This window comes from Anastrepha obliqua, chromosome 6, assembly GCF_027943255.1.
Source record: "Anastrepha obliqua isolate idAnaObli1 chromosome 6, idAnaObli1_1.0, whole genome shotgun sequence".
NCBI classification, from domain to species: domain Eukaryota; kingdom Metazoa; phylum Arthropoda; class Insecta; order Diptera; family Tephritidae; genus Anastrepha; species Anastrepha obliqua.
Window position 1 is genome coordinate 79534703 of NC_072897.1, and position 27576 is coordinate 79562278.

Below are 27576 nucleotides of genomic sequence, written 5' to 3' on the forward strand. Positions count from 1 at the left end.
AAATCAGAACCAGCCATTGTTTGTAAGCTCAGTCACCTCAGAGTGAATAAAATGTTTGTGTATCGCACTATAAAACGTTACAATGATACTGGTAGCATTGCAAAACGCTATGGAGGAGGACCAATCCACGTCGAAGTGGAAGAAAAATGGCCGAAGAACTGAAAATATCGCAAGACAGCATTCGACGCATATTGAAAAATGAGCTCAAGGTCAAGGCCAACAAGTTCCAAAAAGCACACGATCTTTCACCCCAGCAAAAAAAAGTTGGGTGCGAAAGAGCAAAGGAGTTGTTGCGCTTGCACGAACGTGGCGAATTTCCTAACATTGTGTTTTCTGATGAAAGAAATTTCCCAATTGAGCAGTTTATAAACACTCAAAATGATCGTGTTTACTTGACCGAACGTTCATACGAGAATTTGAGCCTACGTATGGCCACTCGAAGCAATTTCCCATTGCAAGTAATGGTTTGGGCCGCAGTGACCGCTGATGGACGCTCTCCAATCGTTTTTATCGAGGCTGGTGTCAAAGTAAATGCGACTTATTATCGAGAAAATGTTTTAGAAGCTGTTTAGAGCCGTGGACACGCAAACATTTCGGTCGTACACCATGGACGTTCCAACAGGACTCGGCACCGTCTCATAAAGCTCGTGTGAATCAAGAATGGTTAAAAAATCATGTTCCACGCTTCATTTCGTCCACACAATGGCTTTCGAATTCGCCAGACGCAAATCCGAAGCGCTGAAAAAAGCGATTATACGAGAATGGGCCAAAATACTTCAAGATCACATTCGTGCATCATGCAACTCATTTTTTGACCGTTAGAAGGCTATAGTCAAAGCAAAAAGTGGTCATATCAAATTAAAGTGAATATATGTTAAAATTGTTATCACTTTTGAACAGTTTTGTCTTTGAAATCAATAAAGACTAATTTCACACAAAAAAGTTATGGTGTTTTGAATAGGTAACACTTCATATCGTTCACCCTGTATATATGCCAAAGTGCAAGACATAACGACATTCCAATCAAAATTCAATAGCATTTTAGTAGAAATGACAAACTGGTGCAACATCAGCGGAGCTAAGATATCCATAGCCAAATCTAATCATTTACATATGGTATATGCAACAGACATACCAGACTTTGTCGTAAATACAGAAGATACACACATAAAAAATGTTACATCACTTAGAATATTAGGCATATTTTTTAAAAACAAATACAACTGGAATGATCACACAAACTATTTGCACAAATCACTAAAAAAGAGGCTTAATGTAATAAAATGTTTAACTCTTTCCGTCACGCTCTTTACTGCGACATAAAAAATTTATTTTTTGTTGTTAATTGGTGAATATGGAATACAAGTAACACACGAATGCAAAAAAAAAATATTTACCGTTAGGTTTTTGAGAAACAAGGTGGTCACCACCAGTAACCACCACGACTGAAGGGTACAAAAATTTATTAAAACTAATGCACTCAATTACTTCACTTTTTTATTTATTTTTAGAAAAAAGACAATACAAAATTGGTAATAAATTTACAAATAATTATTTCTTGTAAAAATCTGAAAAACATGTCTTTCCTTTTCGGAGGCAAAGTGGGACGTGGCATGTTCTGCATTGCCATACTATGCGGACAGGGACGCTTTTGGTACTGCAAAAGGTGCATCTTCTAGTTGTGCCTCTAAGCGGTTGGTGTCGATTACTCTCATGGCGGATTTCAGCAGGCACGCTAGGCTTATACCGTTTTATAGCAACTGATAATGAGATCTTGGGCTTCATACATTGCTGATCGCGGAACTTCCTGGAGCTCGCTTGTTTACGTAGCAAGGGGCTAACAGCCCCTGATAAATTGAGCGGCGAAAGTCCTTCAATATCAACTCATCCAAATGAGGTCTGTTAATCAGAAGCTCTTTGTAAGCTATATAGCTATTGATAAGCCCACACTCTCAACAAACTCGCCAGGTATATCCATAGAGAAAGTCCAAAGTTTGATAATGGTATGTCATCCTCGTCGTCGAATAGCTCTTCATGGATATTCTATACATCTGTCCCACACATATCCAATATCGATTTTGACACTGGCCACTCAGGCGTGTCTAGATTTTCATCCTCATCAGAACTGGCTTCACTTTCAGGTCCTGAAGGTAAATCTTCATACAAACATTCTTCAATTTCCCTCTGCGTCAATGATCGTTGCATTATTGAAATAATTGCCTAAAATATTGTAAATACCAAAGAAAGTCCCACTCATAGTAACCGTATAAAAAAGCAAATTCTAGGAATACTTACGCCACGGTGGTTATTGTTGCTAACCACCACTGATTATAAAAAATATTCGTAAAATAATCGAAATTTAAGCGAGAAAGCAACCACTGTTTATCAAACACACCACAAGAACTAAATTTGCACAAAAATCAAACCATAAATTACGTTATTGAATTTGTTATGAATTTTTACTTCTAGCTTTCACAAAAACGCGCGGCCACGGATTTTTACTTTAAATTTCCTCAACACGTGGTGGGGGTATTTCTAGCTATTAGCGCCCTCTTCACTTAAAAGGGAGCAATAATCAATATTCGTGCAAAATTAGAAACATAGATGTCGCCAACCGTCGTAAAAAAATAAAAAATAGGTGGTTAGCAACGCTTACCACCGAGACGGAAAGAGTTAAGCAACATCAAACCTGAAAGCAATACAAATGTACTATGTAATATTGTCAGAGCTACCATTCTCGAAAATCGATTATGGATTATCTCTATACGGCGCTACATCACAAACAAATGTTTAAAAAATTTCACCTATATATAGGTATACCATTCTGTGATTCGTCTGGCTCTAGGCGCCTTTTGCACCACTCCCATCCTCAACATTTTCGCCGAAGCGGGATTTCCGCTAATCAAAGATAGAATCAGTTATATATCCGGACGAACGGCAATCAAACTAACAGAAAATGATGACATTACCTGTAAATCGATAGTAAAAAACCGGGCTGAAACGAAAACGAAAATCACGTAAAAAACAGCAATATAACGACTAATAGAGATAGCGAAAACCTTGGCATGCCGCTGGAAAACAATATCACCACCAACATAAAAAATCCTCCATGGAAATTACCGACGAACAGCATTCTACTGCAGTTAACACAATATAAAAAACAAAAAACTCCGGTGTCCATATTTCTGCAAAACTTTCAACGCAACAATTACCATAATTGGCCCACACTATATACTGACGGCTCCAAATATGAAGATGTACTCACCTTACTCACCTTCAGCGTTGTTAAACGAGAATATTATGCATCCGTTTTCACAGCGGAAAAAACGGAGGAAAACGGCTTATCTGCAGTGACTCACTTTCAACTTCGACTTCAATAAAAAACATAAACAACAACGATACATTGATATCTCAAATCAGAGATACGCTAATATCAAACCCCGAAAAAATAATGTTGTTTTGGATCCCTAGCCATATTTAAATACGTTGAAACACCCTAGCAGACGCAGCAGCAAAACTTGTCACCAAATCGCCGTTACACACAACATACAGCTTTAACAGGGTCGACCTAAAAAAGCAACCAACAAAGCAAATCGACAACAAATGTCAAAACGATGGCAAAACGTAAACCATTATTATAAATGCATTAATCCAAGTTCCATCCCTCCAATCTTCCCAGCAACAACCACAAGGCGAAACACGATTATAGTTATATACCCGTTTGCGGCTTGGACATACACGCCTGACCCACAGCAACCTCTTTCAAAACAACAATCCACAAAACCACGTTTGTCAATTCTGCAACGAAGAGGTACTTTCTATCAAACACATCGTTATAAATTGTTAAGCATTGCATTCAATAAGGCAATCAACATTAAGCCACACAATAGAAGAACTCCTGTCCGAAGTAAACGCAGAAAACATTAAAAGTTGTATAGACTTTATTTGCAAAATTAATTTGTACTTTGAAATATAAATGATACACGGATATTAATAAAGTAGGGGAGAACGGGGAGTTGTGAGACGGGTTTTGTTTTTGGACCCGTATTACTCAAAATCTTAATATCCTGCATATGTCAACAATGGAATCTTTAGTCAATGAATACTGGAAGCTATTGGTATGGCCTATTTAACAAAACTACAATTTTCCTTAAAATTAAAATTGTATATAATAATATAAAATATAATATATTACAAAACACAAAAATGTGGGGAGTTATGAGACACCATGGTTTAAATCAGTAAAAATGACTTATTTTAGTTGTTAGTTCTTTATTAAGATGAAAAATGAAAAAGAAAAGACAATTGTTATAAAAAAGTGTATAAAAAATGCAATGCCATCAATCTGATGATTCGCAGTGAGAACATGTATAATAACCAGTTCGTAAATTGCACACTTTAGGTGCATAGCTCGAGCGCATACATTGCAATGAATGGAGTTGTTTCTGCTTAACTTTTTCGGCATTGCACCTTTGCAGATGATGCAAAAATCTTCTTCTTCTTCAAATTCTGATGAAAGTGAAATTATTGCTGCTGAAAGATGCGTTAAAACGTCGAAAAAAACGGTGTCTCACAACTCCCCACATTTGTTGTCTTACAACTCCCCAAATCGTTTTTTTATAAATGACCGCGTAGTCATAAACACATCGAATGTTCATGCCCAAGTGAATGTGTAAATTCAAAGCTAATAGGACAATTAATAATTTGTATAGGTATATTAACATTTGCGATTTGCTTCAACAACTGATCGAATGTATCGCAAAACAAATGATGAAAAAAACTTACCGAGAAATTTCAGTAACTAGAGAGACGCGTCGAATTGGTGTAAATATGACCAATGCTAGCTGAAAAGTGAGATCGCATCGAGAACACTTGTTGACACTTAAAATCGAATGTAAACAAATGAATAATGCCGAAAGGTAACAATGTCTCACAACTCCCCATTTTCCCCTACTTATATAAATATTGTAAATACTTATGATACGTAAAGCTGATGGCCTAGCCGCTAATGCTTTAAAATCATTGTGATTGTAATTCATTACTTTTCCAATTTTAAATAAAAAAAAATAATCTGAAGTAAATATTAAATTAGCCACAACATAAAATCACCGATTTTACAAAATAACTGAGTAAAAGAACTTAAATTAACTGTAGGTCCTTTCACATGTAGAACATCATCAAGACACACAACACAAATCGGAGTAGAAGCTCAACCAAATACCCAATAAAGAATGTACGCGCAAATTGCATGAAAATTAGTCTCGAAATTACAAAGAATTAGCGTGTTTGAAAGTATAAGGTTGCGGTTTCGATGGCAGCGAATTTCACTCGCGCGAGTAAAATACAAATAAATATTAGAGAATTCGCGCGAGTGAGGGGGGTTTTAGTGTACAGTTTTTATTGGCGCATGCTTGGCCTTCAATGAACTTTTAATTTTCTTGCGTCAAGTTGTAAATAGCGGTTCAGCTTTGAAAAATGCCGTCCATGGAATATTAAAAATGTCAGAAAGTGAAATAAATTTTATTGGAAAATTCGATAGAGAATTTCACAATTAAAAATTAACTGAGGGAAAGCGAGGCTCTTTTTCTCGGTATTACGAAATGACTCCAGATAAACTCGATTATATTCTAACAAATATTGAGCCCGGAATAAAGAGAAATCCAAACGCTAGCACTACACCTGAAGAGATGTTAGCTGTTATTTTAAGATAAGAGACACTCGAATAATGAGTTTTATTTGGATGTTTATTTTGCTACCCAAACAAATTAATGCTGTGTAAAATAAATTTATTTTGTGTATTTGAAAAATAAATTGTTTCTGGTGCATCAACCTTTCTCGAAGTCCAACGTGTTGCAGAAGTTGAATTACTAGGGTTCATTGTTTCAAGGGCAATGTTGCTTACTTTCAAGCGAAACAGCAGTTTTGCATTTCCGTCATTTTTCATAACTGGAAGTAAACTAATAAGAAAGTTGTAATCGTCATTACTCTTCATTTCTTGGTTATTCTGAATGACTTTCAACTTTTCTTGGTCTATTTTTAATAAACGATCTTCAGCAGCTTTGCTCTTCTGAACTATCTACAGAAGTTTAGCATTTCGTTTTCGTATGTCACATTCCACAATATCGTCAAAAAAAGAGATTACTGAAACTATATTGAATAAATTATCACCAAATCACTTATCACTACCTAGCAAGCAACAGCTTTATTATACAACGGGCATTTTTTTACGAAATGGGATTTCCCAAACTACTTTGGCGCTATAGATGGAAAACACCTACGCCTTGGACAACCTGCTTAAACTGGAATTGGTGCAAAGCGATCGATGGTTGAAATTGTACTGAATTGACGTATCGAAAACAGGTATGTTGAAGTCGATCGGTTGGTAAATGACAAAGTTATTCAGCGTTTATATACCGACATAAAAGATGGCGCATCCTGTAATTTTCAGATTTTTTTCCATAGAACTATCCTACAGAAGTTTAGCATTATGTTTTCGTTGTCACATTCCACAATATCGCCAGAAAAAGAGATTACTGAAACTATATTGAATAAATTATCACCAATTCACTTATCACTACCTAGTAAGCAACAGCTTTATTATAAAACGGGCATTTTTTTAAGAAATAGGATTTCCCAAATTACTTTGCCACTATAGATGAAAAACACCTACGCCTGAGACAACCTACCTAAACTGGAATTGGAGACAAAGCGTAACCTCTTAAAAACTATTCGTTGCGACCGTTCCCCAAAACTAATTTAACTGTCGATAACACGAAATTTTATGAAAAACCATGAAAAGCAATAAATACTACAGCGCGCTCTGAGCACACAACCAGCAAGTGACGAATTTTAGGGAAGGCAATTGAGACAAATGTTGACACGGTTATTGCTATTACAAAATGCATATGCCTTTTGCATAATATTATTATTGGCACAGAGAAGAGAACAAAGAGCAGTAGCCGAGCTCCTTTAAATGCTATGGGAGTAGGTGACTTGTATAAATCTTATTTTGTTCAAAACAGAAATACATAAACACTGCCTATACTACGTATATACTTTTTCTTAAGAAATATCTATGTATGCACAATAAATTTTAGTTGAAGAAACACACCGATTTCTTTTATTACTTATTTGCCAACTTCATTTTCAAAGATATTTCATCCCACAATTTGATATTTTTGTAATAGTCCTTTCTTTTCATATCACTTCAACTATTCATTTTTACGTGTCTATGGTCACTGAGAATCAACGCAACACTAAGTACAAATTCAATACAAATGCAAAATGACCACACCATACAGAATGAATACAACTATTGCTCTTAAAATAGAAAACACAAATTTTAAAATTTGATATTGTTCTTCAGATTACATACATAATTGACTGTAAATAAATATCAAAATACGAGTAGTTGCAAGATTTTTTTTTATTTGATAAGAAAACAAAAACACCTTTGAGCATAATCTAGTAGATAATTTTATTGGCTTTCGAATTAACTTATTTTCCTAAGCCTATGACTTCTGCGTCAAAAGATATAGGCCCTTATTATGAGCAACATTCGATCTTCGACTGTAGTCGAAAGCGCTGATCGAACGAATTTTCATTTGGTATTATGGTGCTCATTCGTTGAAGAATAGGACTATTGTGAATTTCGATCGCTCGACGCATTTACAATAGATAATTTTTTCTCAGCTGATACAGCAAATCAAAATAAAAGAAAAACCGATTGTGTTGAAATTCTTTGCTAACAACATTTTTAAAAGTTAAAAAAAGTATTTTTTGTGAAAATGAGTACAACGGAGTTGTGGTCGACGATTTATCGGACGATGAAAGATTAGCGGAACTAGCTAGAAGTAGAAAACAGTTGAGGGGCGCATCCAACCCCCTAGAAATGTGTTGACGTACTTAATATTACAGAAATTTCCTTACAGATTTTTAAAGAACTTTAGATTATCTAAAGAGGCGTTTATGAACCTACTGTCCAGTACAGAAAACCAGCTGCAGCAGTGCACCCGAGCCAAATCCATTCCAAATATTTTAAAGCTAGCCACATTTCTGCGATTTTATGATCAGGGATCGTACCAATTGAGTATTGGACTTACTCAACCCACTGTGTCTGTTGTGCTATCGGAAATAATAGATGTCCTGGAAAATTATATTTGCCAAAGATGGATACAATTTAGTAGTACAGAGGCTGATCTACAACAAAGAAAAGCACATTTTTATAGCAAATACAGCATAAGAGATGAAATCTCTTGAATATTATAGAAAAATCTAAAAAGTATTAAATAGAAACCTTTACGCCACAGTTTCTGTTTTATTTTTATTATAAATTTTCTTTATTCAATTATTCGTTATTCGAAAAAAATATGTATTTCAGTTCCTCTACGTATTTCAGCCCATACCTGCCAAGGGAAAATAAAAATGTATTTCTATAAACATCACAAAAAAAAAACCATTATTAACCTTAATCCATTTTGCTGCCGTTCTAACTGGTGGTCCCAAGCAATTCAGCTCCGTTGTAAATTCCTCTCATTTTTTTGCTGCTTGAACTTTGGTGCAAATCCCTTTTGCGAATTGTGGATTCTCTTCCATTAATGAAACTAGCCTTTCTAATTGCTGTTTGGTACTCACGACTTTCGACCTGCATAAAATTAACAAAATTAGTATATATTTATTATTTGGTTACTATAAAACCGTAAATAATCGCAAACAACTTACATTTTAACAAGTTGACCCACAATACGCAACACAATCGAAAGCAAAATTGCATTCGACTCTAAATTCGGTATTCAACGAAAATTTCGACAGGGCTGCACCGCTCATAATACCAAATTGACATTCGATTTTCGATCTTCGACAACCAACGAATATCGAAGATCGAATCTAACTCATAATAGGGGCCATAGTCTTTTTCAAACACACTTTCGTAGTCAGGCAAGATAAATATTAAATGATTGACATTTCTAGGGTGTTCGAGTTGTACCCCAAATTTAAGGTCTCCTTCGTCATAAAATTAACCAAACGTAACCTTAAAACCTTTTTAGTCAGTAGCCAACCGCCCCGTATACATAACCGGCCGCATGTGCAAAAAAGGGCTAATACGGTTCCTAGTCCAAAGGCTATAAACATCCAATGATGGAGCAAGATAATTATTATTAACAATTCTGATTCAAAAAACAAATGAAGCACATAATTTCACACTTGCTTTATAACAAGAAAATTAACAAAATAACATCAAAGCGGTATGACAAAAGTCTACCTACATCTATTCGATTTGGTACACTCAAGCAAAGCAAGCATTGAAAAAATAGCCGTAGCCGAATACTTTGGTGCGTGACTACCATTCGGAATTCAGAGAGAACGTAGGTTCTAATCTCCATGAAACACCAAAATGAAGAAAACGTTTTTTCGAATAGCCGTTCGCCCCTCGGCAGGCAATGGCAAACTTCCGAATGTATTTCTGACATGAAAAAGCTCTTCATAAAAAAAATATCTGCCGTTCGGAGTCGGCTTAAAACTGTAGGTGCTTCCATTTGTGAAACAACATCAATACGCACGACACAAATAGGAGGAGGAGCTCGGCCAAACACACAAAAAGTGGAAGCTCCAATTTATATGATACATGTATAGGTATGTATTACAAATGTATCTACATGGATGGTTTATTTCATGGTTTGTCACTGGTATTGTAAATGAGCCCGAAAAAAGAAATATCTTCTGATTTAAAAAAATTAAGCACAGAAAAGAAAAGAAATCTCACTGCGAAATTGCAAATATACCAGATTCAAGCAATGGTACAAACGATTGTTAAAAACTACAAAGGGACTAATTCGTATGAAAATAAAAAGCGAACCGCCTGCCCATAAAAGCTGTCCAGAAGAGATGTAAGTCGATAAAAGTACAAAAATTTGGGCTCCGAAATTGGTCTTACATATCCAGAAAAAGTGTTCATCCGAGAATTATTAAAATATAGTATCTTAATAATAGCGGATATTTCAGCAGGACACCACATAAAAAGCCAGACAAAACCATAGCCTTCGGCTTGAGCTTGCACTTTTATTTACTGATCAATCGAAATTCGATATACTTGGAAGGGATAGCCAGGTTGAAATATGGAGGAGAAGAAATGTGGATATGGAAATGAAAATTTTTGATACTTACTGTCAAGTACGGTGGAGGTAGCTATAGCTGCATCTAGCGTAGGAAAGATCATATATATTCAAAGGACTATTGACCAAACTAAATATAAAAACACATTGGAACAACATTTTAGGCCATCAGTAGAATGCTTGGGTCATGAGGAAAGCTGGGGTTTCCAACAAGACAATGACCCTAAGCATCCTGCACGAAGTGTCGAAGAAGGGCTCTTATAAAGGGTGGTTAAGTTTCAAGGACCGGTGTTGATTTTGAATAAAATTCAATTTTTTTAGGAAATTATTGTCATTTATCTTTATTATGATAATATGGGTATGGCTCAATTACGTATGGAACAAAATATCGGTCAAATGGCCGCCGCGGCCTCGGCAGCACACCTCCACCCGATGGTCTAAATTTTCGATGACGCTGAGGCATAATTGAGATTCTATGCCGTTTATGTGCCGAACTATCTTATCCTTTAGCTCTTGAACTGTTGCCGGCTTATCGACGTACACCTTTTCTTTCAAATAACCCCAAAGAAAGAAGTCCAACAGTGTCAAATCACATGATCATGGCGGCCAATTCACATCGCCGCGACATGAGATTATTCGGCCATCAAATTTTTCGCGCAAAAGAGCCATTGTTTCGTTAGCTGCGTGACAAGTGACACCGTCCTGTTGAAACCACATATCGTCCACATCCATATCTTCCAATTCGGGCCATTAAAAGTTCGTTATCATCTCACGATAGCGAAAACTATTCACAGTAACTGCCTGACCGGCATCATTTTGGAAAAAATACGACCCAATGATGCCGCCGGCCCATAAACCGCACCAAACAATCACTCTTTGTGGGTGCATTGGTTTTTCGGCAATCACTCTTGGATTATCATTCGCCCAAATGCGACAATTCTGCTTATTGACGAATCCACTGAGGTGAAAATGTGCCTCATCACTGAAGATAATTTTCTTCGAAAATTGGTCATTCACTGTTGCCATTTCCTGCCACCATTCTGACCATTGACGACGCTTGAAATTGTCAAGAGGCTTTAGTTCTTGAGTCAATTGCACCTTGTAAGCGTGTAAATACAAGTCTTTATGCATAATGTTCATCAACGACGAGCGTGAGAGATGCAATTGTTGGGCACGACGACGAGTTGAGGTGGACGGCTCTTCAACCACACTATCGCGAACAGCAGGAATATTTCCTGCAGTACGAGCTGTACGAGCATGCACGGTTTTTTTCACATCTCCTACAGACCCGCTTTGCTCAAACTTTTGCACAATTTTTCCGATTCTACGCACATTTGCACGATTAAATTGACCGAAAAAATCATGAAGTGCGCGATATGCATTTTGATTTGAACGCCCGTTTTCATATTAAGCCTGAATAACTTTAACACCTTGCTCGATTGTGTATCTTTCCATTGTTCAAATTGAGTTAGTCTAAAATTGAAAAATGTCAAATGAAATGCAGAAAAAAACTTAACGTTTAGGTGTGATTCACATTCAATATCGGCCTTGAAAATTTAACCACCCTTTATTACGCAGCCAGACAACTAAATAAAGCGCCACATAGTCCAGCTTTAAATCCAATAGAGCATGTTTGGGAGCTACTAGAGAGAAAAGTTGGACAAAGTATAGTAACTGACGCAAAATCGCTAAATAAAGAGTTGATAGAGGCATGGAACCAAATAACGCTGAAAGAGCTTACGCAACCAGTTTGATCAATACCCCGTGATTGATAAAGGTGTTAGACTTTCGAATGCTATAAAAATATTCAAAAAAATCTAGTTTTCAAATGAATAAATTTGTTTGTTTTTAATTAATTGAATTCTATATAGACTTTTGTCATACTGATTTTTTGTGGATTTGTTATTTTTTTTGGTTAAGTGAAATAATTTAATTTTTGTATATTTATAAATAAACATGAATTCCAAAAAAAAAAAAAACTATGCCAGTGGTTTTTTCCCTTTCTGGGAAATAAGAAAATATGCTGCTGTATGTAGACTTAAGTGCTTAACTGTAGGTAGGTACATATAGGTAAATAAAGCCTTGGCCTGAAGATTTTAGTCCAATCGAAAGTTGCTGGGCTTATTTTATTTATAAGCGAGGTATTCGAACATCTAAAACCTACAATAACGACTTTAAGGAAAAATGTCAGAGATATGTGGAATAATGAAATAGAACTAAAAGAAATGGTTATGCATTACAACAAAGTCATGCTAGAAAGAATTAAGACAGTCATGGAAATTAATGGCGGACAAATAAACTATTTGATTTGTGATACCATGTTACAAGTCTATATTTTAAATTAAATTCAGTTAAAATTCAAATTTTTAGATTCTGTAGGTTAGTTACAATTTAAACAGGTACGAATATGTAGAACAACAAATTTTTGAGTAGTTTTTCAAAGCTGCTTTTGAATTTCGTTAATCATGGCATATATTTCAAAATCTCAGAAGGTTCCTCAAGCAACGAGTCATCGGATAGCTATTAGTTATGATGTCCATATTCTGTGAAACGAAATGTTGGCCAGGCTGAGATTATTAGATATGTGCTCAGTCAAGATTTTTACATTACGAAGCTATGCTTCAAGAACATCCGCATATTCCATTTTTCAAGACCCAGGTCTTGAGAAATACTGATATGAAACGTCGATCAGTTGACAACACTTATTTCAGAGACCGCTCAAGCCGATCCTTATATGTTGCTGTCTAGCTAGGTCCAAAAAATCAAAGTAATTTTGCGCTGAAAGCATAACCTTTCATGTTTTTTGAAAAATTGTTTGTATCTCTTATATTGTATTCTACAAAGTTTTCGACGAGGAATCTAAAACTCTGCCACTCTCATCGACTTTTTCGTTCTTGAACAACTAGTTAGATACGAAGTCTGACTGTTCTTATTTACTTTTTCATTCAATAAGTGGGTTTTTGGTGTGGTTATTTTATACATAATTTGTATATATACACGTATATTTTGTCGTCATTTAAAACGATTTCGATAGGAGTTTTCGTTTATTTTTCTACAGTAAAACTGAATTCGGGGTTGAAGAACAGTTTTACCAATTTTTTGTTTCACATATCACCATGATATGCATATCTACTTAGCAGTCCTAGGGTCGACAAAAACCCCTCCACTGAACCCTCCCCGAGGGAGCCGACTGGTAATAGATACTACAGTTCTCACTCTGCACACAGTTGAGAGGTAGCTAGCTAAGGTAAGACTTCACGGACAATTGTTCGTTACTCCTTAATAGTACAGCATTTGTAAATGGAGTTTTACTATGATGCATGGTAAATGGCCGGATCAAGGTGTCATGCGACCCGTGCCGAGGATCAACCTAGCTGGGGGCCCTTTTTCAAATATAGCCCAGTCGTTAACGAGAGCTTACGGCCCTCCGTAATAACTAGCCTTGCCTGTGTAGTTCGGAGCTATGCACAGGTCGACATCTCTTATCCGGCACTCGTGGAACCAACTATGAACTTAAACAACAATAACAAAAACCAAGACAAACAAACAAACCAGAAGGGGCAGCAAGCTCCGAGAAACGAGCAGCGTTTAAAACGAGCTCTCAATCTGCCACCACGATGACTGAAGTCAAACTTAGTCAGAGTCGACCGGCGGCAAGCGCTGGCACTGAGACTGAGATTAAGCCTAGTTCCAGTACATCGGCAACTTCTGCGACAGTCGTCGGAACTAAACCAAATAGTCGACATCCTGTGGCTATGCGGAGAGCTGGGGAAGATACTGGCACAGGTAGCACCGAGGCCAGTGCTCTCACCGGAAGTAAGGATCACTGATCCAACCAAAGCAGGGTACTTGGAGAGGCGTAATGCCGTCAAGATACTTAAAAGGCTGCAAGAAACACCACCAACAATGGCCGAGCTGACGAAGGAGGTAAACAAGTCGATAGAGTAGGCGAAGAAGGTACTACCTAACTGCACGCTCGAAATGCCAACCACATCGTCAGCTGCCACCAAGAGACAGAGGTCTACTGAAGAGGTCTAACCGTCAGCGAAAAGACCGAAAAATCGAGGCATAGCTCCTAATAAAACGTTTGCAGAAGTGGCTCGCAATCGCATCATCATTCACGTCCTGGATGAAGGTGATCCCGAAGGAAGAGTTCCCAGGGCCCAATAGAAATAGGTGCAGGCTGTTCTAACTAATGTGACGCTGAAAATATACTAAGAAATCCAGGTCCGCCACCATCATGTACTGACGCTGACTGGTATCAAGGCCAAATTAAAATTATAGCCTACGACGACGAAAGGTCGGTAAAGCTATATAAAGCAGCAATAACGAAGATCGGGGAAGTCTATACGGGAGCGAAGCTCGTGATAGTAGACAAAGAAGATATCCCGTCTCGACCGAGGGCACGAGTTTGGGTTCCTACACCCTCCGACCCACAGCAAATCATGCAAATAATAAATGCATGCAATCCAGGCTTTCCAACGGCGGGCTCGAAATTTGTCAAGGCTTTTGACAATACTGAAACAGTAGACGGTGTGGTGACGAAACGTGCCACAACGCAAGTAATGCTGTTATTAACGAACGACTCGTTAGAACCTTTGGCGAAAAGCTACCTATAAAACAGATGCTGATGCTAGCGACCAATTAACCTCAGACATGGAAAGTAATGACGCTGAGGAACATCCTATGGAGTCCACAAGTGACGTCGAGAGCATCGACTTGGAAGGTTACTGCTCGTCAGGGTCTGAGCTCACAGCTAGACTCAAGAAAATGAGTACGAGTACGGCAACTGAGCTTATAGCTGGTTCGAGTACAACATACTCAGAAAGAGAACTCTTGAGCGAGTCGCAAGAAGATGAAAATGCAAAGAAGGCTTCCTCTTCAAATAAATTTTCATCACAGTAAGTTAGCATCGCAAGCCCCAATTGATCGCATGGCAGCAGACAACCCTCATTTTGTCCTCATTCAGGAGCCATGGATCAATGGAGGGCGCATTAGCGGATTGACGACACCAAAATATAGGCTGTACACAGCGGACTGTGAAGGTAAATCAACGTCTTGTATTATGGCAAAAACAGAACTAACCATATTTATGATCTACAAATATAGCAATACAGACACAACTACGATAAGCTGGGAGACAGATGGTAACAAGTACCGGCTATCGTCTTTTTATATGGCTCACGGAGATTCAGTACCGTCGAACCTGCTAAAAGAGCTGATACTGGAGAGCGAAGCTCAAGGCAACAAACTACTTTTGGGAGGCAACGCAAACGCCCATCACACTACCGGGGTAGTTCAAATATTACCGGGCGAGGTGAGTCACTCTTTAATTTTATTATGGAAACCAAATTACTGCAGTGCAATCACGGTAATGAGCCTACCTTTATTGTACGTAATTGTCAGGAAGTTCTTGATATTACGTTAGTTTCAGACTCAATTATAGATAGAATAGTGAATTGGAGGGAACTCAATGCACATTCATTCTCTAATCACAGATATATAGAATGCACGCTCCAGGATGAGGTCATTCATCCTAAATCACTAGAATGCAGAAACCCTAGGCAAACAAACTGGCTAAGATATTCTCAAGAACTAGCAAAACGTTTGCCCACGGATCATGGCCAATAGACTGAACAACTGCTGCAAACAAGCCCTGCTTAAGGCTTGTCCAGCAGCTAAGCATAGAGGGAAGAAGAAGCAACCCTAGTGGTCACCCGAACTGAATAAGCTACAAAAGAACTGCAGGAAACAATTTAACATAGCCAAACTCTCCCAAAGTGAAAACGAATGGGACTTCTATTATGACAAACTAAAAATATATAAGAAAGAAATGAGGAAAGTAAAAAGGTCTTCATGGAGAACGTTTTGTGGGGAGATCGAGACTACGGTAGAGGCATCTCGACTGAGAAAAATTCTAACCAAGTCTGCTCAACCCATAGGGTATCTTCAGCAGCCAGAATCCAGCGAAAAATCATTAGACTTATTACTAAATACTCACTTCCCAGGTAATTCAGAGGAAGCGATAACCACCAATATCCCTACTTCGGATGCGATACTAGGTTCCGACATCCCCAACATTGTCACAGAAACCCGGATAATTTGGGCTGTAGAAAACATCCAAACATATAAAACACCGGCACCAGATAGGATAATCCCTGCGCAAGTGCAACAAACATTGGGCAACATTACGAAATGGCTGATAACCATATTCAGAACAACATTACGACTAAATTACGTCCCCCTGAGGTGGAGGGAAGTTAGGGTGGTTTTCATACCAAAGGCTACCAGCTCGCATACGAAATCTAAAGACTTCAAACCTATTAGCCTTTGCTCATTTCTATTAAAGACGTTAGAGCGATTAATAGACGCCTCTATAAGGAAAAACTTGACAACGTCGCTACTAGCGAGATCACAACATGCATACTTTAAAGATAGATCCACAGAGACAGCATTCAACTCACTAGTTTCAAAGATAGAAAAATCAATAGAGAATAGAGAATATTGTCTAGTAGCCTTCCTAGACATAGAGAGCGCTTTCAACAACATCCTACCGGAGGTAACAAGCGCAAAGACTGATTTGGGTGTCGCCGAAGGCCTTTTGAAACTTACAGAACAGTTACTACTAGGCAGGTTCATAATTTCGACGTTGGGCCCCTCGATGATACACAGATCCGTCAAGAGCGGCACCTCTCATGGCGGTGTACTTTCTCATCTGCCTAGGATTCTGGCAATGAATCAATTGTTGAAGAATCTAGAGGAAAGGAGGATACACGTAGTGGCCTACGCAGACGATGTTGCAATATTAATAGGAGGGAAATTCCCAGATACCCTCTGCAACATAATACAAAAAGCTTTGGACGATGTAAGCCGGTGGGCTGCATCGAGTAGTCTTGGGGAAAAATCCCAACAAAACAGAACTAATCATGTTCACCAGAAAATACAGGATACCTGTTCTAAGCCCCCCTACCCTTGAGAGAATCACACTGTCAATTAGAGAAGAGGCGAACTACCTAGGACTAGTTAGATAGGAAGCTCTCGTGGAAACATACGATTACAGCAAACAACTGGTGGCGAAATTGGCACTTAGGTTAAGAGAATCTTCTAACTTAGCCACTAACAAAAGAAGTCACGCAAGAATAATAGACGAATACCTCTTCCTACATCAAACGACAGACTTTTGTAGCTCAGTAGAGTTCCATGTAAATACATCCTTTACCACAACTTTCACAACGAGAGAAGATTGGGACAATGGGGTAATGGAGAATAGAAGCGGAATCAGCATCTATACTGGTTCCAAGCTAAATGATCAAGTAGGCGGAGGCCTTCATTCTGAAGGAATGAATGCCAACATCTCATTCCGGTAAGGGTTCACTGCAGGGTATTTCAAGCTGAAATTTTGGCTAGCAGGGAAGACCTGCTAGACTTAAATAATAGTGTCCTCACCACAAGGGATATAAACATATATTCAGATATCCAATCGGCCCTGAAAGCTTTAAAATCGCCTAATATTAACTCGAAGACAGTAAAAGAATGTATCCACGTTTTGACAGAACTATCACAGTACTTTATAATAAACCTGCTCTGGGTGCCGGGTCATAGAGACATAGAAGGCAACTGCAAAGCTGATGAGCTAGCGAGATTGGGTACCACATTACCGATACAACCAGACAAAGCGAACATACCTATACCTTTAGCAACTTACAAGATGCTTATAGATAAACACACTATCAGTGCTGCCAACAGGCTATGATGGTCTCGTTCCTGACCTGTGCAACTAGTAGAATGACGTGGCCGGAATGGAACATGGGCCGCACAAACCGATTGTTGAAACTACAGGGGCATTGTCTGATTGGCAGGCATGCCGGTAGACTGGGAGCACCCTATAACGACTACTGCAGAAGCTGTAACAACATCGACGAAGAAGAGATAGAAGGAAGGTTCAATATTTTAGGAAAAAGTTCCCTGAATAACTTGGCAGAAGTAGCCAATATAAAAATAACAAGCCTTGTTAGATATATTAAAGCCACAGGTTGATTCAATGAAGACAATGTAGAGTGAGGAGAGTCCCGGTGGTATCACAATGGGCCTACAGCTGGCCTAGGTGTGTCAACCGACAACCACTATGCCTACCTAACTAGCAGTCCTAATCTACAACCCCCAATATTGACTGCAATCCCCAATATTGACTGAAAAAACAAACGAGTCCATCTATGAGCAGAGGATTGGGCGCTGTTATGTGTTTTTTGTTTTCTTTAGTGTTTAGTGGCTGTCTTAAAAGTCGTTTCTCTAGAAAACGTCCGTTTGATAAGTAGTGTTGAAATGCCGCCATTCGTTTAATAGAATCATTGAGACCTTTCGTAAACACATTGTCAGCCTTCCAGGCAACATAGAGGTCAAGTGCACAGCTTTGCTTGATCATCGCTAAGTGATGAATCTTCCTTAAACCTTAAAATTTGTAATTAGTGAAATATACTCCGCTATTCGGAAAAGAAGTTGTGAGTACAGACCACTCCGAAGTCAGGCTACAACACTTAGGAAGTCAACTACTGCTCAACGTTAACAATTTTTAGGGCCGACCACCTAAATTTAACCAACCTAACTAACCGCAATGTGTCGACTTAGCTGATATACGAAAGAGTAGCTATGCAGAATGGATTGCCAGTGGTGGACGTATGATCGAAGACGATGCCCCTTATTAATAGTATCACATAAAGAATGCAGGTATTAGTTTAAAGTTAATAAAAATTTAATGGATTAGAACACCACTTATGTAATTAAATATATTTAGTATAATGTATGTATCTTTCTTTTCACTCGAAGAACGACTAAGGGCCAATTTCTCCATGTCTTAATAGTACTATGTATTACATATCTACGACTGCAATCGACAAATAGCCGCTGTTGTTTAGATAAGTGATAGCAGCTAATGCCACATACTAAACAGAATTAGAGATCGATTATGTAAAAAAAAATGTATGGGATAATTTAAGACATAGCTACATAGACAAAACTTTCTATATACGTTGAGAAATTAGCCCTAAAAGGATTTTAAATAATAAGCGTATGTACATAATTTTACTTAAATTGACTATTTAAAAAAATTAAACAAATCAAAAGTAATACTGAAAATACTGATAAATTTTCTTCATAATTACCGTTTTCAAAGTAAAATTTATGAAAGTCAATTCCTTCGACAAGATTGCCTAAAGCTTCGGGCTCAAATGCTGTTAAATGGGGGTCACAAATTTTTCTGAAAAATGTAATATTTAAAATAAGTAAATTAATAAATATTTGCGTATTCAAAAATCTATTTACTACAACAATTTTCTTAGTAGTCTGTATTCATGATATTCATAAATTATAAATTCTATAATTTAAGAAACTATAATAGAATGAAAAAAATGCGCCCTATATTTCGCTTGCATCCAATACAATAATGAAAGAATACAAGATTGCGCCGTCGCAACAGCTGTGACGTCAGTGCAGAAAACAAACATATAAAAATAAGAATAAGTGGGAAGTTAAAAATGATAAAATGAATACTGCACACACACATTTTCACACAAACGTCTAATTATTTTCTGTACTGACGTCACTCAATTGGCAAAGTAGCCAAGTATAAAGTAGCGGTTTTCCGAAAGCGCCACGTTCTATATATAACAGAGGAGAAGTGCATCCTTTCCATGTTGCCTTTGGCGTAAAGCCCAACGGCCGAATCAGTTTTTATAGCCTTTAGTAAATGTTCTAAAATGTTGTGCACTATACGATACACTTCGGCTCAAATTCCATTATGATGACGCATGAGGAACTTGTCCCGATCACTCCTAAAACCAATGTAAACTGATCAAAAACTGCAGATGGTACCTGATATTTACTGTATTGAGATCTTCCAATTCATTGAAGAATTTTCTACTAAGAACGTCAAATCTTCATCTGAACAGAAACGACACTGGCAGAGCTGAAAGCTATCCACCGCCCACCCTACCCTTGAGCTTTGACCCATCCGTGTTTACATGAGTAAGCTAGCATGTCTTACAAGGTCTCGTTTCCAGGATAGGAGTGCTGTGAACTTTGTTGTGGTAATTGCAGGCGAAGGTTTATAATTCACCAGTCCGGAAAGCTCTGAAATAATGGTTACGATCCTAACGTGACCGTAGCCAGCATTTGATCCCTTTCTTGCACACTATGTCTTATTGCCCCGCTTCTAGTGGCCTATTTTCCTTCAGGTCTATAGTAGAGAAGAAGTTACACAGAGTACTGCTGCGTGGGGCCATGGAAGCAGAGGACGTCAATGGAAATGAATATGTGTTTCAACTGGAAGCTGACAATCATTGACTAAATTGAAAGAGGAGGAGAATTCACGACCATCACTCGGAACATACATGTATGTAATAATGGCTACAATATCACAAATGTCGCCGCAAATATCATCGGAAATGTCACCGCAGATTTTGAAAATCTAGTCACAAATTTTATCGCAAATTTCATAAATGTTAGCGGAGCTGTCGTCGAAGATACATGCGCAGATGGAAAGGCATGATTTCAACATATCTAAGTTAGAAGCAGAGAAGACTCGAAACGATTGAGGCTGAAGTAGATGCAGTAAAAACTCGCCTGTGTTAATTACTATTGAATCCTCCAAATTTTTCAACCAGTGGTCCCAAATTAAAGGCTGCAGATAAAGTCGGCACACTGGTTCTCTGACTTAACGGTTCCGCCGCCGAAGTACTGCAGGCAATTCCCGAAGCCAATGGCGGTGACTATGAAAGTCTGATGTCAGTTATAGAGAGACTTTACGGGAAGCCCACAGGCAACAGTTCTCCAGATGGACGAATGATACCTTGCAGCATACACAACACTGCGGGGACGTTTGCTGAAAGAGTGTCTTTTGCAGTGATACAGGAAACAGCAGCTCTGTTGAGAATGCCAGTGCACAAAGTCCATCAGGTTGAAGATGAAGAATATACCTCGCTGGCGGAAACAGTTAGTAGTTATACCTGCAATTGAACATGGTGAATAGTGCGAAAGTGTAGGGAACCGTTTGGCCAAAGAACGTTCGCCCTACCTGAGACTCATTAAGTAAGTAAGTGTTTAAAAAGTCTCAAAAAAAAAAAAAAAAAATCAGGAATTCAGCGATCCATATTTTGTAGTGTGTATCCAGACTATCATCCACATTAAAAGAAAATGTCTCGGCTAAACTGAAGGTGGCACGCAGCAGCAGGTGGAACAGCTTCCGCAAAAACGGAAATAACTTCTACGTAAACTCATGTAGAGTTGCCTGATCTCCCATCGGGCGCGTCCCAGGTGATGAATAGGGAAGCCCTGGCATCATAATAGTGGCCTTTCCAGCTGGGTTAGGTTCCAACACTTGTGTGATGACTCAAAGTTGGCATAGAATCAGGTTGCCATCCGCGAACCAATCTGGCTAGGGAGGAGTCCCGAACAAAAACCGAAAAGATAATGTAAAACGATGAATTAATTACTCCAGGTGGAACCCACACAATCGGCAATCCACCCGCTTTGGCGGCAGGGGTATGGATTCTGGAGACCCCAACCATTACCCAAGTCTCTCAGCTCTACGAGCGAGAGCTCATCCTGGAGGAGACGGGGGTTGCTATCGCAATATCCTCTTCTTCAGAGACTGAAACACATTTCCCAGTTTCAGAGAGCCTGAGTTGTGAGACTATTTCGGTGGCGGCACGACCTACCAACGAAGCCGGGAAATCGAAGAGCGTAGCAAGAAGGGAAAGAAGAAAGCGGACGGCAACGCTCATGCGGGAGAAATCCTCATCCGGCTCTGTCGGCCCTTCTGCGTCTGTGTTTTCCAAAAGGCCTCGGTCGGCGGAAGTGACACCCACAGAACCCACCGGGTCCTCGGCGGGCACTGGCGCTTCAAAATGGTATCGCTGTCGACGTAAGCGGAGGGTGACGTAGGCTGAAAGCAGCACACTTCCCTGTCTTGAAGCTGATGCTGATATCCGCGCCACGACCCCCCACGGTACAAGCGTGATATCGGCGCCAGTCAATGTGGCGGGCGATGGTTCTGCTGTGCTGTCTGCCTGGCGAAAATTTCGTTAGTGGAGGATGGCGAGCTGGATTTTCGCCCGAGCATATCCAAGGGCGTAGCCAAGCCATCTTATAGGCCCACGACCTGAGGCTGTGATCGGAAAACTAGGGCCTGATCATCAGCTGACTGATGCAGAGATTAAATACTGCAAAAGCCGGCTGATGCGTTGGGTTGTTGCCTCCGGTTGCAGTCTGGGTATTGTTCTCTGCTGCGATGCTAATGCCCAGCATACATTCTGGGGCAGCAGCAAACGCAATGAGCAGGGTTCTCGGCTTCCTCTTGCCCAAACATACATAACAAGGGCAGACAGCTTAGGTTTTTTACTGCTAGAAGATAGGAGGTGATTGATCTCACCTTATCAAATTCAAAATTTGGGTGGTCAATAAGGAACTGCAGAGTCCTTGCCGAAGATTCGTGCTCGGAGCATAGGTATATTGAGTTTCAGTATGGCGAGGAGGCACAAATGCCATTGCCCTCCAGAAACCCCAGAAAAACAGACTGGCAGAAGTTTAGGGCGGCGTTTCGGGGCTTTGAGGTGACGCCACCAAGACTTCGGAAAGAACAGGGGATTCAGGTGGCAGTTGAGAAACCCACGCTGCCTTAGTTGAATGTTTTGAGTCAGCCTGTCCAATTCGAACTCTCCTTGATCGGACTCCCGTCCCGTGCTGGAACCGAGAAAAACTTCTAAACCGGGCCCTCATAACTAATCTTGCTGAGGACTGGGAGCGATACTGTCATCTTCAGAGGAAATAGAAGAAGTCAATTCGTGAGTCGAAAAGGGCTTCTTTTAGGGAATTCTGCGGCGGTATTGAATCTCGAAGTGGCAGGGCGAAATTGGTTAGGATCTTCAAAGGGAATCCAACCGCAAAGGTAGGGTCACTGAGGAAATCTGATGGCTCCTTCACGGAGAAGCAAAGTCAGACATTCAGCTTGCTGATGGACTCCCACTTTCCAGGCAATCAGATAAGCATTGGCCGGCAACAGCCCATAGCGAAAGAGGCTGCTGTCAGAGCTGCTACACTTTCTCGGCGTGATGGGTACGTTGCCACATCTGTGGTGAATGAAGTTGTCATTCGATTTGCTATCGAGTCTTTTGACTGCTACAAGTCCCCCGGATCAGATGGCATTTATCGTGCCATGCTGAATGAAGGCATAGAGTCATTGACTGCAGTCCTGAAGAAAATCTTCACTGCATGCCTGGCACTGGCTTTTATACCACGCTCGTGGAAGATGGTGAGGGTCGATTTCATCCCTAAGGTTGCGAGAGATGACCACATCAGCTTCAAAAGCTTTAGACCTATCAGCATGACCTCTTTCATGCTGAAAAGTCTCGAAGGGCTAGTGGAGTTGCATATGCGTCAGAGGTCGCTGAAGGTTCACCCACTCTCTCCATTTCAGCATGCCTATCAAAGCGGAAAATCTAGCGAGTCGGCACTGCAAAACCTTGTTGCTGGGATAGAGTAGGCCATTGACAGGAGGGACTACGCTATGGGGGGCTTTTGATCTTGCCACTTTTGACAGTATGGGCAGCTCTGTCAGTAGACATGGTGTAGACCGGGTGCTGGTGAATTGGATTCGTTCAATGCAAGCCCAAAGAATCGTCGCGATGAGGGCGGAGGAGGATCTCCTGGTGTCGCCCGGGGTTAATAGAGGCTGCCCACAAGGTGGTGTGCTGTGTCCATTGCTCTGGTGCATGGTGATCGATCTTCTACTCACCACCTTAAATGATGCGGGAGTCTACACACAAACATATTCGGACGACGTTGCCTGTTTGCTAACGGACCCTTCGCGTATGAACATCTGTAGAAAAGTACAGAAAATTCTGGATATGATTGACACTTGGTGCTGTACATATGGGCTATCGGCAAACCCCACCAAAACTGGTATTGTCCTCTTCACCAGAAGGAGGAAGCTTGATGGACTCGTTCTGCCTTAGCTAAAAGGAGTCACAATCCAGCTATCCAAAGAAATTAAATACCTTGGAGTAATCCTCGATAGTAAACTTCTTTAGAAGTCATACGTTGAAACTAAGACATCCAAAGCACGGACAGCATTTTGGGCGTGCAAACTTGTCTTTGGGAAAACGTGGGGTCTTTCTCCTAGCAAGGTCCTATGGATCTACACGGCTATGATAAGTCCTATTATCACCTATGCATCAGTGGTTTGAATGAGTAGACTCTCTCTCGTGGGAGTCAGGAGGACCTTATCGAGACTACAACGCACTGTGGCCATCTGTTGCACCGGAGCTTTCCGACTACTTCAGGCCGGGCATTAGATGCTCTGATTGGTTTGCCACCACTTGAGGCTTTCATCCAAGGAGAGGCCTTGAAGGCCATCTGCAGGCTGAAACACAATGGGAACTGGTACGGCACCTGTCCGGCATTGGAAAACAGAGAAGGCATGGACTTCGATCCAACGATTCTTTCCATGCCCTTTGACTCCATGCCATCACGAGTTGTACTTGAAAAAAGATACAGTGTATTGCTGCCAGAGGATCAGTTCTGGTCAAACTCTGAAAATGAGCTCGGCAAACACTGTTTTCGCATTTTGACGGAAGGCTCCAGCACCGAACACGGCTCCGGCTCTGGGGTCTACGTGGAAGCCAGCAGAACAAAACTACACTTTACTCTTGGAATGCATGCATTTGTGTTTCAAGCGGAGTTGTATGCTGTTCAAGAAGCGTTGAACTTTGTTGTGGAAAGCAGATGGAGTGGCAGATCTATATGTGTCTGCAGCGACAGCCAAGCTGCGCTCATGGCCTTAGACAGCCACCCAACCACAAGATATTTGGTAAGCGAACATAATAAAAAAGATACGGTGTATTCGCAGACGACTCCATCTTTAAAGCAAATTGAACAGCAAGCGACAAAGCAAGCATGAACGAACTCCAGCTGAAGTATTATCTTGACAAGTACCATCTAAAAAAGAGAAGGAGGGCCCAAAAGCTATTATCAGTGTCTCAGAAATCGCAGCCACGGCAATGACAGAAGAAAATAAAGCAGCAGAAGAAAAGTGAGTAACTGTAAATAAACCGCAGCTCACAAAGAGTAAGCCTGCTCGCTCCGACGCTATCACTGTCAGAAGCACGGGCGAATATTCTTACCCAGCCATCTTAAAGACAGTAAAAAATTAAGACCCTCTGAAAGGTATGAACACGCTGGTTCAAAAATCCAAAAAACTCGAAATGTGGATCTACTTTTCCAGCTGACTAAGCAATTAGATGTGAATACGGCGAAACTGCAAGCAAGAGTGGGTCTGGCTCTTTCAGGAAGTAAAATCGCTAACAGAAGAATCAATCTTTGAGATCCACGATATTGGCCAAGTAACTACGCTTGAAGAGGTTTGCTTAGCACTAAACCCCCAGCTTCTCAACTTCAACGTAGATCCCTGTCAGATTCGATCACTATGGAAGACATACGGCGGTACGCAAATAGCAATCGCTTCACTACCTTCTGAGGCGGCCAAAACAATATTATTATTATCCAACCTAGACGCTGCTTTAAATGTCTAGACTTTCGACATATATACAGGCATTGTACGAGCGGAACCGACCTCAAAGGCGTGTGCTTTAAATGCGGAGGAGAAGTGCACATAGCGAGAACATCCACAAGTGATCCGAAGTGTCTTTTATACGTAGAAAGACGACCCAACCACACTGATCACGTTACCGGCGGTAGTAAACGCCTGGTATTTGAAGTAGCGCTCCAAAAGATAAGACAGCTATGAGATTTCTACAACTCAATCTCAATCACTGCGGACTAAAGGTTGATGTAGCCACACTAAGCAAGACCAAGAGGACGCAAGACGTTTGCGAAAAGACTGCAATACGGTCCCGTGGACAACATTCCTTACACCTACGGAACGTGGTAAAAAACTAGGTTTGTTATATTTTTATATAGGGTGGGCCATGTAAAATTTGCTTTTTGAATCGGCTATAAAACAAAAACTAATCCATATTTTTCAAACCTTTTTTTTTATTTTGAAGATTAAACATTGTCATTTATGAATGAAAAATAATATCGTTCAAATGACTGCCACGACTGGCTTTACAGTAGGCCATTCGATCAACCCAATTTTTAAGCACATTTTCGATTGTTTCGTGTTTTGAAGCATCAATCGTCTCTGGATGGTTCGCATAGCATTTGTCCTTAACGGTTCCCCACAAAAATAGTCCAACGGGCTTAAATCACAGCACCGAGGCGGCCAATTGATATCGGAATTTCGGCTGATTATTCGGTTTTCAAAAACGGTAGCCAAAAGTTCGAGTGTAACTTTGGCAGTGTGACAAGTTGCACAGTCCTGTTGAAACCAAATTTCGTCCATGTCATCCTCTTCAATTTTTGGAAACAACTCGTTGAGCATGTCACGGTAACGCTCGCCATTTACTGTAACCGCGGCTCCTCGCTCATTTCAAAAAAAAATGGCGCGATGATGCCGCCAGACCAAAAACCGCACCAAACAGAGACTTGTTGTGGATGCATTTGCTTCTCTACAGTAACGTGTGGATTTTCTGAGCCCCAAATCCGACAATTTTGCTTATTGACGTAGCCACCGATGTGAAAATCAGAAAAGAAAAAGAAGATTCACCACTTTGGAAATAGGTTTTCAATATTTCCCACTTTTGTTCAAGCGTATAGCATCCCATTTCGTAAATGTCAAACCTTTAAGTAAATTATGAACACATTTGACATCCATTTCTCAAAAAAATAGGTGGTTCAAAAAGCAAACGCTATATGGCCCACTCTGTATATAGTTGCTACATACCTCCAAGCACCCCTATAGACCAGGGCAGAGCACTCCCTGAAGCATTTGCATGCCTGGATATTATTCTACTGAGCACCAGCGGTGATCACTCAGTGATCACTCAGCAATAATATGCGATATTCATTGTAAGGAATTCAAACTTAAAACAAAAAACCACTAAGTTTGAAGCACCGAGGGTGCAGAGCCAGCACCTTTAATCCTGGTATATTTTATGAAATGTTGCCGTGTTGCCATGTTCTTATGTGTGATATTTTTAGAGTTTGCGATGCGTCAATGTCTCGCACGATGACAACAAACCAACACGCTCCTGTCTTTTGGAGAAACGAGAGCATATATTCTTTGTGAAAAGAATACATTAAGGCTCGATGGAGCTTCCAACGAGCAAGAGGCAGACTGATTTCTTAAAAGCCGAATCACTTAGAAAACTGCGCAACATCACCTCAAAACACCAATTAAAGAACGTAAGCATCAAAGCTTGGCGAGCTTGGCGAAAACTGCTAAAAACAAACCTTGGGAGACAACATACAAGGTGGTGACCAAGAAGCTGTCGCTAAGAAATCAATACCAACATGCCCGATCTTCTTGCATGAAGTGGTGAACACACTTTTTCCGAAACAAAGTTCGAGATCC

At 40.0% G+C, this 27576-nt stretch overlaps 1 protein-coding gene across 1 annotated transcript in view; it reads right to left on the minus strand.

The window, feature by feature from the left end:
* Positions 1 to 27576, minus strand: part of LOC129250807 (calcium/calmodulin-dependent protein kinase type II alpha chain-like) — a gene marked incomplete at its 5' end in the record, with an annotated part of 91884 nt that overhangs the window by 36490 nt on the left and 27818 nt on the right. Inside the window, one exon of the mRNA XM_054890392.1 lies at positions 19271 to 19365. Within this exon, the coding sequence (XP_054746367.1) occupies positions 19271 to 19365 (95 nt within the window). The remainder of the gene's footprint in view (positions 1 to 19270; positions 19366 to 27576) is intronic.